At 41.3% G+C, this 18413-nt stretch overlaps 1 protein-coding gene across 1 annotated transcript in view; it reads left to right on the top strand.

Moving 5' to 3' along the window:
• PTPRF (protein tyrosine phosphatase receptor type F) overlaps positions 1 to 18413 on the top strand; it is a 285818-nt gene that overhangs the window by 36906 nt on the left and 230499 nt on the right. The window contains exon 2 of the mRNA XM_062497725.1: positions 3963 to 4124. Within this exon, the coding sequence (XP_062353709.1) occupies positions 4040 to 4124 (85 nt within the window). The 5' untranslated portion in view covers positions 3963 to 4039. The remainder of the gene's footprint in view (positions 1 to 3962; positions 4125 to 18413) is intronic.

Consider the following 18413-nt stretch of genomic DNA (forward strand, 5'->3'; position numbering starts at 1 on the left):
AAAAAGTGATTTTAGTGCAGTGTTCTTGTCCCTGGTTTGGAATGGGCAGGCTTGCTTTGACAATGCTTTTCTTCACTGTGTCAGTCTTGGCTGGTGACCCATGTGACACTTGTTTCAGTTCAGTTTATCTTACGGAGGAGTTCATAGAGGACATAAGCTATTCAGTGCTGGTTTGAAATTCCTCTTGACTCTTTAAAGTTGACTGCTTTTTCTAATCTCTTTGCCGTCTCCTGTGAGACATACTCATTGCCAGAATTTCTTAGTACCATATGAGCTGTTCGTATTCTTGGCTCTATTTTAAATGAGTCCAGCTTTTTCTGCCTGTCTGAAAGAATCATACCATGTAGGTTTCAAAAAATGTCCTCAAGACTGCCTCCTTTCCATCCACCTGCCCCACAGCAAAAAGCTGATATATTTAAATGTAGATTGCTGGGGTTTTTTGTTGTGCTTTCCTGCTTTCTAGTTTTCTGCCAAACTAGCTCTCAGTGGCTCTAACACTGAGTTTGGAGCAGAGGCAAGAGTTTAGCTTACTAAACTCAAAGCTGTTTTTACAAAGCCATCTGGAGTGCTTAGCCTCAGCCTAATTTTGGGTTATGTAGTCTAGAGTTTATGATACTGCCAGGACCAGATGCAGAAGAAGAAATGAAAATGTACGTGTGTTTTTGAAAAACCTTCTTGTACTGTGTCTGGGCTTCCAAATGCAGTATTAGTTGTGAGATGGTGGCCAAAGCAGCGAGTTTAAAGGGGGCCTTTGAATGAAGGGACTGAGATGATCTGGTGTACAGGAGGTTGATCCAGAAACAAGAGAGAGCAGCCTGAAGAGGCATGAGGTTTCTGGGGACAAGAAGAATTAAGAATTGTAGGTGCATTATTTGGTCAGTTGCTGTTGTACTTGATTTTGCCAAAGCAGTACTGACTTTGTATTTGTTTAGCTTGTTGCCAAAATCAGCCAATATTGTCTGGTTTTTAGCTGCTTTCCATTCTAAGCTGCCTTCTGCCCCAGGAAAGGAAACCTTTAGCATTGGTTCAGGACAGCTGCTTAACTCTGTCCGAGTAATACTGGCCCTTCTGAGGGTTAACTGAGCTTCAGCTGACACACTTGCTTTGGATATTGGGTTGTCTCCTTGGGAGGGAGCATTGTCCGTTCTAAAAAATGGGAAAGCTGAACCACTGGGCTTCTTAATATTTTCACTTTTGAAAGAGATTGACAGCTACTGAGATTTATAAAATTTTAAAACATTCCAATTTAAAGCTCTTTAAATATTGAATGCAGACAACTTTTCCATAGGCAGAGCAACCATGGAAAGAGGAAGTGGCAAATTTTGATCCTGTTAAAGGCCAAAGGTGGTCTATTAACTTTGGAGGGACAGACAGCAGTCTGGCATAAGAAAATCTGGCTTTTCTACCAGATGGTAAATTATTTAGAGCACTAAACAGTTGAAAAAGATCAAGTCTATGAAGCATCTGGTAGGTTATCTGACAATTCATCAGTTTTGCATAGTGCATGCTGTATGTATCTCATGGGCTGGAAAGGAAAGCTATAAATCTGTTGAAACTGGAGAGAAGCTTGATCACATTTACTGAAAGAAGAGAGAAATCACGAGACAGACCTATTCTTTAACTGAGGTTTTTGTGTTCCTGAGAGTTACTTCTGAATGAGGGCTGTGGAGGTGCCATTGACACGACTCTGAGCAATCTGTGCTCAAGATACACTGTTAGATGAGACACTTTTGTTGTTAATGGAAGTGAATGAAAGAGGAAAAGCTCTCTGAAAGCTATTCATCCCCAATGTGGTCTGACAAATACCTAAGATGTTTCAGCATCACCTGTAAAACTTGTTCTCTGTCCTAATCTTATAGAGCTTGACACACATCATTAGTTTTGACACAGTAATTTCAACCCTTGGTGTTTCCCACCCCCTCCCCAGGAAGAGTAGCCTCTTAGGATTCTGGCTGCTGTTGAGCCAGATGTAATTCTGCTTAAAGTGCTTCAGTGGGCTCCCTTCCCAGGCAGCACAAATTACCCCTGTACATGCAGAATTTAGAATCATAATCATCACTTTTGATCCAGGCATTTCTTCCCATTCCTGTATGGGCTATATCTGGGGAGCTGGCTAACACTGGGCCAACTGCTTGGGGACTGAACTATTCTGTCATTGGAAAAGAGCTTATGTAGCTATAAAGATACAGCTGTATCAGTCTTTGCTATGTAAGACATGTAAATGGTGCTTTTAGTAATCCTTTGGTGAGAGTTGAGTGAGGATAGGGAAGTTGGAGGGCAGCTGAGATAACGGAGTGTGTGGCTGGTACAAAGAGCATCTTCTGCAGTATTTAAAATTTTGCTGCTGAACTTAGATTTATGCCTTCTCATTGAGACAATAAAAGCAGAATGAGATGATCAGTATTCTCTCTGCATCTAGGTTAGAACTAGGTTATTTTGTAGAGTATTTTCAGATGTCTTGGGTGCAGAAGATGTTGCATAAATAAAGATTCCTCTGTGTTGTGCGATATTATAACATGTGAAAAGATTTACTCTGCAAATACAGTAACAGAATGGAGAAGAATCATGATCTCCTGTTTGTTAGTACTATGCACTGTAAATATTTGCTAAGTTAGATTCTCTTGAGATTTCTTGTGGATTTCCCTAGGCACAATCATTGCTGGCATTCTTTGAGCACCGTGTTTTTGTCAGAAGTAGGCATGCTTGTAACTTGTGATACTTCCATCAAAAGCTCAGCAGTTTCAAAAAACAATATGCTTCCAAACCTGGCAAAATTCAGAAATATCTTTGTTAGGGCAGTCTTGAAGATGTTTTTGAAATGCCTGCCAGCACGAGTAAAAGTGGCATGTTGGGCCAGGAGCACTGTGCACAGTTGCAGGTACTTTGCTTCAAGGATGCTCACAGGGTCCACTCAGGCTGGCATCTGCCAGCATGAGGTTTTTTCACTAATAGTGCTGTGTTGGTAAGTTTGGTAACTTCTGCAGCTTACTGGAGAATCACATCTTCTTTTAAGTAACTCTTGGGTTTGCGTTGAGGTGCCTGGTTCTAAAATTCACTTTTGAGTGTGGTTGCTGAGGGCATGGTGCTTGCTAGCTCCTTTAAAGTCTGTTTTAATAGGTAGATCTTAGACTTTGAGATGGAAGTACAATGAGTATAGTCTCATTAAAAGTAAAGAAGGCAGATACACAGAAATTATATTCTTTTTAAATGTTTGCCTGTTTTGGATTAGTTTTCAAGGAATTTTCTGTATTTCAGTATTCAAGCAGATGCCCAAGTTAAAGCAATTTACAAGATAATTTGCTTTGTTTTGGAGAGGGAATATCCAATCATGATTCCTTTTAGGTAGTCATTGCCTCCATTTTGGGGAGTTTGAAGCTGAGGTATTTGCTTTGGGTAAAGCTTCTCTTCATAGACACTTTCCTTAATAACATTCTGTTGTGACTCTGGTAGTTCTGTAAGCTGACAGCTGATCCAAATCAGCTTCTGTTTCTTCTGCTTGAACCCGCTGAGACTTGCCTGGTGTGCACCAGCCCAGCTGGATGGTCCAAGCTGTGCTGCACATGCAATTTGATCACAAACCCTCCCTACATATGCAGTCACCCACGTCTATCTAGGGCGGATTGAAGGAGAGTTGCAAGAGCTTAAGACTGCTTCTTGTATGTAATGTGCAGCTTCAGAGCTATTTGTTGTGAACAGCAGCAAGGAAAGGATGCATTAATGGGCCATAAACCAGACTGTACGTGAAGGTAAACTTGGAGACGGGTGCATTTATGCCTGCTGACCCTTGAAATCAGCTTATTGAATTCGGAGGCGTGTGTGGTGCTCTACTGCTCATGCAGGGAAGATAGGTAAATTTTTCTTTGAAAGTATCTGTAATGATGTCTTTGCAGTGCAGTTTGGTATACTGGCAGTTAATCTGTGTATCATAATAATTTTCCTTTTCTTCCTTTCTGGGTTTGCAGGAGTAAGTCTGTGTCTGTAATACTGGATGTACTGACCACTTGCCTCAGACTGAAGAGGACTTGCTCTACTTTGGAATATGGTGCCTAACTTCTGCATCCCAGTACTCACTGTGCCAGCAGCCATCCTCTGCTGCTTGATGCTGCCTTTAGCAGGAGCGGACAGTAAGTAACATTTGGGGTTGGAAAGCTTGAATGCCTTGCAAAATTTCTTTCCAGAAATACTAAACCTTCTTTCTTTGTACTGGAAACGGAGAGCTAAGAGACACCTCCCCCCTCCCCCCCCCAGTGTTTTATTTCCCAATGCATGCACTGCAGATAAACAGGGTGTGTGTGAAGGGGCACAAGTAGAACTAAAAAGACTGACAACATTTATTCAAGTGCAGAAGGAATTTCTGTAGTAGCTGCGAGATCAAAACCTGACAGTTTGATTTCTAACACGCACAGATGAGTAAAGAAAATTGGGGGCGGAGGAAGAAAGAAGTATTGGGGTCACAGTAATCCCTGTTAGTTTTTCCTTGTTCTTTTGCCAGCTCTCGTAATTTGTGTAGCACTGAGGCATCTCTCCTGACTCAGCAGGCAGTAGCTGTTGGAGAAGACTGCTGGGGAAGAGGGTGCAAGTTGTTACCTTCTGGTGCAGCTCTCCTACACCTCTATTTTAGCAGAATTGGAGTACAAGGTTTCCTTGTCATACTTTTTCCTGTTGTGTCCTTGCTGTTGTAGTCCTATAGAGTTGTTGTGATGGCTTTAATTAGCCTCATCCAGCCAAGGGGAAATATGTGCACAAAATACTGTGGACAGATGGGAGGAGAAAAACATGGCTAATGGTAGCCTACCAAAAGCACCTTACAGTAGAAATGTCTTATGGAATGGATTATGCAGAAAGTAGGAAACCTTGTGGCTTTTTTGCATAACCTTGGGGTGTGTATTTGTTAAGCAATCCCAAGTATTTTTGCAGACCCCTTCCCTTTTTTTTTTAACCTGTACCCAGATTTTCAGTGTCCAAATGTCTGCACATTCATTGCAGACTCTGATAATTGTAAATATTTCTTGCTTCTGAAAGTACCCAGGGCTCCTGGGATACTTGAGTTGGAGCTGAGGTGACCATGATGCACCTCTCCTGAGCTGCCAGCAGTCATATCTTTCTTACTGCAGTTTTAGTTACCAGGCTTATAATCAGATGTAATTTTTGGAAAGTTGAAGGAGATCTTGATTCATGTTGGTAAGAGCCTGGCTGAATGTAGGAAGCAGACTGGGAGGTCCTAAATGTTCTTGACTGAAAGGAAGTCCTAAATTTAGAGAAGCTGGAGAGAAGAGTGAAGGAGGGATGTGAAGAAACATACTAATTCAGTTTTTTTATTGTTATTAGGGGTGATTTGCACAGGCAGCAGACTAATATGTGCCTATATGAGTCTGAGCTGCCCAGTTAAACTGAGGGCAGCAGCTGTCTCCTTCCCCAGCTTACTTTGCTGTCTGCTGGTGCTGTTGAAAGTGCTTATTCAGATCATGTTGTCTGCACATTGTAGCCCTTTTTGCAATCTGGCATAGAGAAGTACTTGTTTAGTGTTCTGAGGTGGATAAAAAAAATCCCTGAAATTTATTATCTTGGTACTGACTCCTGCAAAGGAGAGAAGCATCACTCACATCCCAGATGTGCAGAAGCTGGTGGTGCTTGAAATGTCCTAGGACAGTTCTTGGCCTGAGGATAACTTGTGGTAGAGGTGGTTTGCTAATTTTGTGGAATACTTCCACGTGCTTAAATTTCACAAAATTGGCTCTGTTTCTGTGTGGTGTCTCCAATGTGGAACATTTCTGTGTTGAGCAGCAAGTTTATCTGTATGTATGTCTTTTTCTCTGGTGCAGACTGACTCTGAATTGCTTTTTCCTAATCTGGAAGGCAGTGCTGGAGGGCACCGACCTTTTAACCACCACAGCACCATGGATTAATCAAGGGTTTCCTAGGATGGCAAGTGTTGCTCTGTGTATTTTAGCAACTTAGAGTTTTTCTGCCATCTTACCCACTGAATCTTGCCACTGACCCTCAGAGGCTGGGAGCTGTGTGAAAGGACCTGTCTGCTCTGTGCCTCTGCAGGGGTAAAACGTCAATCCCAAAGCCTGCATTTTATGGGACCTGCCATCAGTGATGCAGACAAGTGATGCAGTGGTGAATCTGGCATTGGAGAGTCCTGATTCAGGACAGTAGAGAAGGGCAAGAGGAAGATATTACAATATATGGACACTGGAACTTCCAAAGGAAGCTAGAGAGGGATGCTGTGAAAGGAGCACCCCATGTGCACATGCCTCTGTGTTTTAGTTCCCTTAGCATCCTGTTGGCTTCAGTGAAAAAGCATTTTTTTACACTGGTTATGGCTGTTCCTTAGGAATCACTGTGATTCTTCCTTTTCCCCATCGCAGTGCTGCTTGGAGTCAGTGGAGGGATGGGCAGGCTCTGTATCTGCAAAGCATTTCCCCCACTAAAAACAACAGGCTAGTGGGAGCAGGGCTATCCCCGGATTTTCTGGTGTCAGTGCCCAAATTGCTTTTTATAGGAGCAGGAAAAGGTTGGCTGGAGATGGGCTGTGCTGCATCCCTGGCAGCAGCACAGGCTGGTTACTCAGGGAGCACCCATGGCTGTGTCTTCCCTACCTTCCCTACCTGCTGCTGTTGTAACACATCTCAGTGTTGCTGCTGTAGCTTCCCGACAATGAAGGCAGCTAGCAGAGAGCTGGATGTTAATGCCTGAGATAAAGCAGATTTAGTGTGCATTACCTGGTGGAATTAGTGCTGGGCTGTGCCTGTGCCTCCCCTGGAATGGAGTTCACTGTGAAGAATGTCAGTGATGAGGAGTTGAAGGGGCATCCAAAGGTTAAACTGAGTGGCAGAGTGTCAGAAAAAGAGGGGCTCTCTGGTGGCAGGAGGGGAGTGGTGGTTTCCTGGCTGCTCTGGTGGGGTGCTGGGAGGAGAAGGTGAGTGGGAAGGGGCACATGCGCACGAACGGTGGATACAGAAGTGCTAATTTGGCAGACAGCTATTTCAAATCCTACCCAGCTTTTGCAGACTGCAATAAGAAATTATTAAATTTTCTCTGTGATCTGACTGTGTTTCTGTCAGGGTGACCCTAATTCCATTAGAGCAGCTCGGAGCTGATTCAGGATGGCTGTTTTACCCATTCCCTCTCAGCTTGCTTGTGTGGCTTTTTTATACTCTCTGTGCTTCCCTGTCTGTCAGTTTTTGATTGTGCATGGGAAAATGGCTTTGCAGATTTCAGTTAATGTTCAGTGCAATTGTCAACTAAAAGATGCCTTTTTCAGCTTTTGAAAATGTGTCATTTATTCTAATAAAATAAAAACAAAAAAAAAACCCCAAAAAACAACAAAAAAACCCCCCCAAAACAAAAACCCAAACCAAAAACCCCAACCAAAAACCCCCTCTGAAAACAAAATGCAGAGAAAATGGGGGAAAATCAATACTGTCATGAGAAATCATCAGCAATGTCTTTTGTTGTTGTCTTGGTTTTTTAAAAATTAGGCTTTGCTTTTGAAGTCGTGGTCACTCGTTCTATTAGCCAGAGGAAGAGACTAGGTGACCTGTCCTAGGTCTTTTCTAACCACAGTATATTTTGGTTTGTCTTGCACAGAATTTCAAAGGGCTTAAGGAATAAAACCACTTCAGAACTGACCTTGTGGAGGGAAAGAACTAAGGGAGAATTAGGGCAACTACCTGTGAATTGATACCTGGTAAACAAACAATTTACACCTTTTTATTTCTAGAGGTAGAGCAAACTTGACTTTTATTTGAGAGGGTAGATACCTCAGTGAGCTGGTGAGGTCAAGGCAGAGCTCGAGGTCCCACCACCCTTGGCCAGAAGGGACCCCAAGTCTGAAGTGTCTCAAGGCTGCCCTGCCCCTGAAATGATGAGTTACTTTAAGTTGCATTATATCTGAAAGATGTGCATCTTGTACATGGTTTTTTTTTTTTCTTTTTTTCTTATTTTTGTTTGTTTTTTTTGTTTTTGTTTTTGTTTTTCTGGTTTGTTTGGGTTTTTAATATTTTTTTCAATGTTTTTTGGATGCTAATTGAATTGAGGAGACACATTTAAAAAAGATAGGATGCTGATACTTGTGAAGGTTGGGAAAAGAAAGAGTACTAAGATGGCTTTTCTAGATATGGTGATGTCTCAGAGTCTAAGAATAGTAAGAGGGCCTTTCTAGCTTCAGGTGAGCTCTGTTTTGCCAGGGATTTTGCACTGTACCTGAAGTGCTGTCCAGAGGTTTTAGGTGGAAGAGCACTGCAAGGAACATTTGTTATGGCATTAGTTTCTCCTTGTCCCCTAACTCTGCTGTTTGCACTTAACTGTTTTGTGCTCCCAAGCCCAGCTTGGCTTGTTTTGACTCCCTGATTCAGCTCTGCTGCTTTTGCTGAATGATGCCTCAACAACAGCTCAGCCCCAAGTACAACTGCTCCAGGCCATGCTGTGGGGCAGACTTGCTGTTGTGCAAGCCTGGAAAATGGCCACTTTGCAGAGCTGGGCAGCAGGATCCCAGTCCAAAAGCTGGACATGAGGCTTCTCCACTGCTGCTTTGCACCAGTTTCTGTTTCCAGGTTTCCTGTTGGCATGCCTGTCCCAAAACACTGCATCTAGTGATTATGTGTAATTGATGCGATTGGATCCAGGTATTGCAGCACAGGTAAATACTAATTTTGTGCAATTCTACCTTGACTAGCTTGACATATTCCATCAGCAAAAAGAACATGGAAAATACTGTTTAGGAAAACCCCTCTACCTGAGGCATTGAGGTGGCATCATTAAGGGACAGGTTGAAATATTAACCACAGTTATTGTGCAGTGTTTATTTTTGGTGTCCTTACTCATCATAATATAAATATATATATTTAGCTAGGAATGGATTTTGCACTTCTGTGTAAAATACCTAAATGCTGCCTGCTCCTGGCTAAATGTTGCAGACATCAAGGTAGAAGAGATGCTGTGAGGACAATCATCATGTATAGAATAGACAACAGATCTTTTTCTGCACTTATAGCCCTTTTACATCCAGCACTTGCAGAGGGTATGAATTTGTTTGGGTTGCTACCCACAACACATCACCAGCATAATGTTTTGTCTTTTTTATGTATTGTCAAAGCCAACAGCATTCATCAATCAATGTCAGCTGACAGGTCAAAGGTCTGCTTATCCCCAAATTCTTCATCCAACACTGGTCAGTACAAAGACTTATGGAGGATGTAAAAGCAGAATAAATATATATAGTGATCTCTTCCTGTTGTCCTCTTGGAGCCCTCAGGTGGCTCCTGAACCCAGAGAGGTGCTGTAGTAACTGCAGCCAGGTTTACTCAGTTTTGCTCTCAGGCAGCTCTGAGCATGTGGTCAGTGTGCAGGGACATCTGGGGTGCAGTGGTTTGCAGAGACCAAGGTGTAGGCTCTGATTGTTGCCTCTACTCCATGGCTCCTTGTTCAAGCCCTTCACTGCTGCTCTGCAGGGCTAAGCATCTCCACTTCCCATTTGCACCATTTGGACTCAGCTGTGCAGCCAGAGTTCCTTTCCTGCCTTCACAAGGGACTTCTGTGATTAAGTATCTGTGTGAATTATCCAGCACAGTGACAAATGTTGAGGGGATGATATATTTATTACTTGTTCTTTGAGAGAGCGTGTGCTTATTGGCTTGGTGATACAGAAAACCGATAGAACTACCTGCTTACAATTTTATCTTCAGTGTAGATTCATGGATTTTAAGGCCAGAAATCAGATCAGAGCAGTCTTTTACTCTGACCTGTGTAGCACAGGCTGGATAATTTCAGTAGTAATTTCTGTATCTTCTGTTAACAGCTGTGGATGAGCTAGCACGTAGCTTTTGAGAGGCTGTCAAATCATGATTTGAAAACTAAATGATAGAGAATTTACCCATCTCCTATATGATCTATAAAAATGGCAAGTAATCATTACTTTTCCAAATGTGTATTTATTTCAAACTACCTTTATGCATTTTTAGGGTTTAGACACTGGATATTAGAACATCTGTCAGTGGGGCTGGAGACTCCTGCTATTTGATGCAATCTCCTGGAGAAGCAACTTGAAGTGGAGGAGTTAGAGAACCTGAAAATTTGTCCCTTTTTTTTTTTTGTTGTTGTTGTTGTTGTAGAGAAATAGAGTTGTCTAGTTTTTTTTCTGACCAGATATAATTTTTATTGTTCTTCAGTAATCCTCCAGACTTTTCAATATACTTTTTAAAGTCAAGGGACGAGGACCAACACAAATAACTTGGCTGCATTTTCCAACAGTACAATGGCACTTTAGCTTTTTTAGCCACAGCATTCAGCTGGGAACATGGTCCTCCACTGTGACCTCTGAATTCCTTTCTGGACCTCTGATTCCCAGGATGCAAACTCCTATTTCATTAGTGTGACTTGGCTTTTTGCTCATGAATATCAGCCCCTAGGTACATTAAAATGCGTTTTGCTGGATCCCAGCTCATTTAGTCATCTTAGTAATTCTTTAAAGGTAATTTTCCCTGTTTGTAGCTGACTACCAATCTTGGTAAAGCTTACCCTTTACTTTCCAAATCTAATTTAAGTTAGTTGCATTCATTCACAGATGTTAATCAGTTGTGGCTATTTGCAGAGGCTGCTGTGTGTATTTTAAGGAGATATTTAAAATACCCTATAGTAGTGATGGTAACATTATTTGCAGATGGAAGGCAGTACCAGGAAACTGATAATATGGTTTGTCATGATGCTCCTGGCTATTACTAGTACTGATGTCAGAAAAGGAAAAAGTACAAGATCTGCTGTTGCTTTCAGTGTTTCAGCTAAGTAGTTGTAAAAAGCAATGATGTGGTAATAGGAATGCTTTTTTTGTTTCTTTGATTATCTCTTCATTATACTGGTGCCTCAGAATGATACTGTAATATAAGATGATCAAGCTCATTTTTGTGAACAACCAGGAGTATGAAATTTGTTTGCTCAAAATGTTAGTCAATCTTTTTTGATGTTGAACATGCCTGGTTTAAAAAGGAGTGGGGGAAAAAAAGCACCTGTTCATGGGTGCTTTTTCTCTGGTAAATTGTTTATCTTTATGTATCAGGAGCTGAAAAGCAGTGGTGCACTCTTAATTGAATGCTCTGTTTAGTCCCTTGTGAGAATCAGTGCTTTGTTTGTGCCAGAGACAAATTTCATTTATTTTCTTGGTGTGAAAGCACTGTAGGGTGCTTACTGCAACTTTTAAGTCATAGAAATGTCTTTTGCCTTGCACACTTCACTGGCATATGATCACTGAATTCAATCAAAGCACTTTTTATAGTGGATGATGGCTTTACATTTGTATATGAATTCCAGCCTGCAGTGCTAGATCTATCAATGTTAGTTTTGTCTTTCTCTCTTGCATCATAACATTGAGCCTTCACAATAAGGTGAATTGACATGGTATTAAAAAGAAATAATAATTACAGAATATATTTTATTTAATGTAGTATAGGCTTAAATGACTTGGCAGTCTTGCTGTGCTTTTCAGATGGCCCTTCACTGCTTGTATTACTCATTGTTCCTGTGTCATGTGTCATCCCTCCCCCCCCAGTAATTAATAATAAATAATAGATATCCAGAAATTTTTTTCCAGGACATTTGTATTTGGTAAGATTGGATTGAGATGTATAGGTAGTACCTGGTTAAATCTTAAAATAAATGGAAATGCCATGACTTTCCAATGGTCGTTCATTGCACCAAGGGTGACTGTTCTGAGTTGGTGCCTTGAATAAAGTCAGCATGTCAAGAGGTTTGGACTTGGTTTGTCTTTACTACATGAGGTTATTCTACTTGGGCTGATAGTGGATTCTCTGGAAGTAACCAGGGTCTTGGAAAGGACCATCATCAGTCCACTGATTTACCAGTTAGCACTGGTAGACACTGAAGATTTAAAAGTAATCACTCTGAATTCTTGCTTGCTTTTGCTGCTTTTCTTGCAAATTGTTTCAAATTTTTTTACAAACTCTGTCTACATATGATAACTTTGTTGGCTCACCTCAGAAGTGAGTGCCATAAGCCCTTGGCAGTTAATTGTCACACAGGGAGAAGACAATAACTGTTGAGCTTCTGTTCTATTTTATAAGGGTGCAGAACATGTACGAGTTTTCTTTGTGTTTATTTTTAGCCAAATCCACTTCAACTGTTGTGTTACTTCAGTTAAAGGTTGTTTCAAAAAGGGGTTTTAAAGAGGCCAGGCAATACTCAGTAGCTTTAGACATGTAGGGATTTTGCCCCTGAAAAACTCTGCTGGTAATAACCATTTTGAGCCTCAACATTAGCACAGCTGTGCCTGGCAGGTGGGGCTGTTCCTTTTCACCCACTTGTCAAAAGCTGGGGACTTGTGTGAGTGGGAGACAGTGTGTTGCAAAGCTCTCACTTTGGCATTGTTCCTATGGCAGAGGATTGCCTTGGTTCTCAAACTGGAAACTGAAATTCTGTCCTTTGAGGTAAATGCGACAGTTACCGTGCATTGATTTCAGAAAGGGTTTCAATCCCTGTGTTTGGGGAAAAAAGATGTTTTGGAAGTGAGGCAGCTATACTGTACTGTACTTATAGAGTGTTAAATTTACAAGAGGAAAGATTCTTTGAAAGAACAGAACAATGAGTAGTGAGATTGTTGTTTTACGCTGAAAATTATTAAAATACTGATCCGATGATGATGATTATGTATTTTAATCCTATTTAGGATCAAACAGAAGCTTTCAGTTTTTCCAGGACACAGGAAAACCTTTAAAGAAGCAAACTTATAAGCAGGTACTCTCATATTCCTATTTAAAGGTCTGGGATTCCTGATCCTGACACAGTGTTCTCAGTCTTGGCATGCTGAGTACAGAGTTTAGTATGGTCCTCAGGAGGATACAGAGGGTAGTCCAAGACCTGGAAAAGCTCCCTTTACTCTTGTTTGATGTAACAGGTAATGGTCCTGGTTGTTGACTTGTCATTTATACTTGCTGTATATAACTTCTAATAACCTTTTTTATGCTCCATTACACACAATGTATTAGGGGTTATCATGAGGTTCTTTAGTTATAACCTTGCTCTTTTCAGTTTTTATGAGTTTGTTTCATGGCTGAAATGTGCCCTGCTTGGTCTTCAGGCAAAGTTCAAGTTGAGGGACTGTATTTTATGAGTTGGACATTTGTTTTTGGTTCTTTCTGCAAAAGTTGTCTTCAAATGCTCTTAAAAGCAGAGTGGAAAAATATTTTTGTATGCTTAAAGCTGACTGGTGATATTTCTAGATCTCTAGTCTAAAATGTCTGTGAAAACATTTGACCACAAAGTGCATCTGTAGTCATGTCCAGAGAGAATGCAACCTGATTTGTGGAGGGAGTGACCCATAGGAAAAACAGGCTGCTGAATAATATAAAGGGAATATCATGCTGGATCACTATGTAAAGGATGCTGTGTGAGCTCGTGTGTAATTAAATTGTCTGTATATTCATTCTGTGCATGGAGCCAGAGCTGCTGTGATGTCAGCCTTCCCAAGAGCCAGAGGTGCACAGCAGAGGCATCCTCCAGGTCCTTCAGTGCCCACCTTGGAACGTGGGCAGAGAGAATTAATTCACACTGACACCATGAAGTTCCTCTTCTAGTGCATTTGTCTATTTCTTGAGGCAGTTGTGGAAATAGTGTTTTTCTTGTTGATGTTGCTCTGTGGTTGTACTGCTGGCCAGAGGGGCTTGGTCTTGTCTTGTCTTGGCAATGCCTGTCGAACCTTTATTCTGTCTTAGTAAATGCATAGAACATATAACATATTTGACTGCTAAAGTTTTGTTGGGTTTTTTTTTTTCCTCAAATGCTAAAATACACCACTGTCTGTAGTTGTGTGCCCTATTTTAAGAGTAGGGCATGATTAGGGGATTTTTTGCACATTAAGACAACATTCCTTCATTGTTCAGTCAGCATCTATGTAGTGCTCAGTGTGTTTCCCATTAGACACTCAGCCTTCTATTGCAGATCAAGGGTTTTTTGGAGGCAAATTTAGCTCAAAAATTCTGGCATTGTTTTTAATCTGCAGTATTTTGTGTGAGAAGAACTTCCTGTGTGATTATGTGGAATTTAAGAAACCCCACTTAACATATGAAGAGTTACATGCAGTATAGTATGTGGTGTTTTCCAAGTTTGTCAAATTGCAAAATTCTTTTGTGTTACAGTAATTGCTGGATGGTGTAAAACTCTAGGTCCATTTATACCAAAATTATCCCAGCAACATGCCTCCAGTGATGGCCAGCAAATGCTAGATGTTTTGAGGAGGTACAAAAAAGATCATCTCATACTCTTGCCATTTCTCCCCACCCATATTAGTGCCATTTCCTATGTAAAGCTAGTTGTTCTCAGAAACTGGGCTTGTATTACTCCTTCTGTAGAGCTTTATTAATTGCAACAACTCTAAATATTGTGTTATCCACATGGGCAAAGGAATAATATCCAATGTACGTTTGTCAAGGTCAGATCAATCTAATTTCCTTTAATGACAGGCTAACAGGCTTTGTGAATGGAGAAGCAGTAGATGTCATTTATCTTTAGTAAAGCTTTCAGTGCTCCCTCATGAGACTTTTTCCTGTGAAACATCTGCTCATGGGGTGGGTATTTGGCAGTTTGGTAGCATTCAGCATTTGCAGTAATGATCTCTCTGATGGAATAGAGAACATGCTTATTAAATTTTCAGGCAACAACAAGCTGGGAAGAGAGGCAAGCATGTTGGAGGACACCATTAGAATTCAAAATGATCTTTACAAATTGGCAAAACTGTCTGAGAGGATGCATGTCAATAAGGAAAAATGTGGATAGATGTTTGAAAATAGGAGTAATCAGCTACATAAATACAGAATGAGAGACAACTGCCTAGACAGCTGGTATACAGAAAAGGTCTTGCAGTGCTAATGGATCATAAACCATACAGGAGCTGACAAAGCAGTGCTTTCTTTGAGGGGGATAGATATCACAGTGGCAGGCAAAATTGAGGAGTACCATCCTGAAGACACATTTGATAGTCTTTCTGCTGTGCTCACATGGGTAATGCCTCCAATGAAACATCTCATCTTGAGCATCCCACTGCCAGAATGGAAGGATTAACTGGGGGAAAGCCAGTCCTTCCTGTCCACTGCTAGGAGAAGAAATAATGTCCTTGAACTGCAGCTGGAAAGTTCAGGTCAGGCACTAAGCAACGCTCACAGACATGCAGGATTGTTGGGTGTGGAATTGAATTTCTGGAGTTTTGTATGCAAACAGAAAGTGTTCACTCAGATATGTTCTGAATAGGCAGTGTGATTTTTTTTTAAAATGCGTGTTTCTTTGTCTTAATTTATGAACCAAGAAAGGTACAGTCTCGTAGCCCGTCTTCTCTAGGTCACCTAATAACTCTTATATTTTTATCCTGCCCCTTTTTATCCTCCTCTCAAGTGACAATCACTGTTATTCCTCTGACTATGGAGCATTGTGTTAACATGCTTTCCAGGCCCTTAGTCCTCTTCAGTGCCCTTTTCTGACTTTGTAGCTCTGCTCTAAAGATGCTGGTGGGTGAAAACAGGAGAAAATATGAGACTTGCAAACATCCACTAGTTTTCTTGTGAGCCCTCATAGATTTGCTATCTTTTTGCCCACATCTATGCATGACTAAAGGTCAGCTGCCTGTTCCAGTGTGTGGTTCATCTTCTGAAGCCATACAGTTAACTCAGCTCTGCAAATTGTAGCAGGTAATTCTGTGTTTGTTTTGTTCTTCCAGTGCATATTAAGTATTTATCTTAGGTAGCTGGCTGCCTGGAGACTTAGCCATGCTATACATCTGTTCATTGGCCAGTGTCTGAGCTTTGATGGTTACAGGGGCTTTGCTTGCCAAGGCAGGGCTCTGGTGTGTACCTGGTGGTGGCTGCTGTGGTGTGGAGAGCCCATCTCCCTGACAGCACCAAACGTCTGTGCTGTTCTGCATGACTGTCAGATATTCCTGAGAAAGGCAGTGTGGTTGTGCCAGCCCCTATAACCCAGCACCCAGAGCAGCAGAGGAGGTTGGAGGGTCTGCATGTGGACCACTCCAGGCAAACAATGCTGCTTTGCTGTCCAGAACAGCACTGTCCAGCAGCTCTTGGAGGGGGGGGGGGTTTGAAACAGCTTCTGGCAGCACAAAATGCTTTGAAAAATAACTGCAAAGGATGCTGTAGGTCTTGCAAGACCTGTTGATTAAAATATGTTTAAATGCTTATTTATGTATATGAAAGGGAAAATGTATTAAAAACATGTATTTGTATAGAATGCTTTTAATGTTAATGGTAGGGGAAGGGAAGATGGGTAAGGCTTTTAACTTTCTCCCTCCAGTAGTCATTCTTGCTATGAATAGCTATACATCAACTCATGAATTTCTGTCTGAGTGAGGTCCCAGGGCTGTATGAGATGGGAGTATCTCATTTTTCATGTTAAAAGATTACGGTTAATTTATTGCATGTTTGTTGTGGATAAGAAAAAGCTATTTACCCACCTAGACTTTTCCTTTCCTGGGTTTCGTAGAAGAGCCATGTGCTTCTTGCTGAAGAAGTACAGATCAGAAGAGATTTGTCTTTTTAATGAATTGATTTAAATCAAATGCAGGCCATTACATGAGTTCCTGAATTCTGGAAACTCTAGCCATTATGTTGGGTGTTTCTTTGCCATCAGACTTTGACTTCAAACTGCAATTATTTTTCACAAGATGAAGAATGAAGTCTGTTGCCTGTTATGAATAATAGAGTATGGTAATATCACAGCTATATATGCAAACTCTGCAGACTGGCAGCACAGCTGCTAAACGTTACTTTTTAAAATATGTGCAATCTGTTGTCAACAGAATTAAAACCAGGAACATTACATGGTTTGTTTTGTAGGGAAATTTAGTGATGAATTGTTCTACATTTGACCTTTAAATTTTTTTTGAGTCTCTGCACCTTCTAGTGAAGTGGGGAGATTCTCAAATTAAGACGTGGAATTCTGATGGCCACCCTGACATTTCCTAGGCCTGGCTGGATACCTGGTCTTGATTAGTTTTCTAGTGTACCTGCACTGCCAAGCTGAAGAGGCTCCTACACTGCACAGCTGCACTTGAAGTGATTGCACTGTAAACCTCATCCAATTAAAAGGTGAATCCTTTTCTGGTAGTGGAAAGTTGTTTCACTGTTCCTCTCCCCTGATATGGATGCGAGTAGAAGTGTTGAAGGGAAGTGTTATCACTGTTGCTTTTGTAGCTTGTTATCTTCCATCTTCATATACAAAAAAGTGAGAAATGCAGCCTGCCCAGCTGTCTGAGAGCGAGTGTGACTCGGCAAGATAAACCTTCACTGGCTGTAAAGGGCCTGACTATGGATGATCATTCAACTCTTCACTACCATCTGGTAGTGTCCTGGTTTGAACCAGAAGCAGCAGGAGAAATAAGGTGGAAATACAGCAAAGAACAGCAGAAAGTCCAGAAAAGGACAGAAAGTCCATCCTTTTGTTACTGAGAAGGGAATAATGCACACTCAGGACATGTTCTGCTCTCTTCCTCCTGACTGTGGAGTGCAAGACTAAGAGGCAACAACCTAGGAATGTGATAAAGGAGTAAATGTGAAGAATATAGAACATTTAGGTTTGCTGTCCCTCATCAAAATATTCTTTGAAGTCCTGCTGCTTGGGAAAAGATGCAGACAAGCACTCCCAAAATGCCAGTTCCAGGGTGAGGGAGCCTGGCACTGCTGAGCAGCTCCTTGGGTGTTTCTGTGCTCCATTCCTCTCACCTGCAGAAAGAAATGCCAACATTAGCAGATCTGATTGTGTCTGTGCTGGCAGAGGGTCCCAGAATGATTTATAGCACTTGTTCAGCTTTCAGCAAGCAGCAAATGCATTGCTTAATTATTCATGGCAGATGTATTATTGCAGGAAATTAAGACATCGAGGAAACAAGTAAAAACTATTACTGAATAGAGCTATAAACAAGGTAAGGTAGAAGGGAATGCAGTAGAAAAGCTCTCAGATGCAAAAAACCCCTCGTTCTCAGAAACATTTCCCCTTTCCAAAAATAATTGTTTAAATTCCCAGATATGCAAGTGATCATTCATAGTACATAATTAAATATTCTATTAGCTAACAAGTTGGGTTTAATTTGCTACATTTGTCATCTGAATGATCACATTTGTGAACGTGTGGAACCTTCTGTGGCTTCTTTCAGCATATCTAGTTATGTAATGACACAGTTCTCTTGATGTCTTTGACTTCCCTGAAAAGATTTGATGTTTTACTTGTGCCGGAAAATTTAGGTCAACCTTTGGCTCTCTGTACCAAAGAAAGAGGTTTTGGGTTTGCATTTTGAGTCCTGGATGTATTGCTGTGCCTGGAGTCGTGGTGTGCAGTGCTGCTGCAGAGAGAGTGAGCCAAGGCCCCTCTGCTGGCACTTGAGTTCCATTGTTTGAAAGACC

This window comes from Cinclus cinclus, chromosome 8 (genome assembly GCF_963662255.1).
Source record: "Cinclus cinclus chromosome 8, bCinCin1.1, whole genome shotgun sequence".
NCBI lineage: Eukaryota > Metazoa > Chordata > Aves > Passeriformes > Cinclidae > Cinclus > Cinclus cinclus.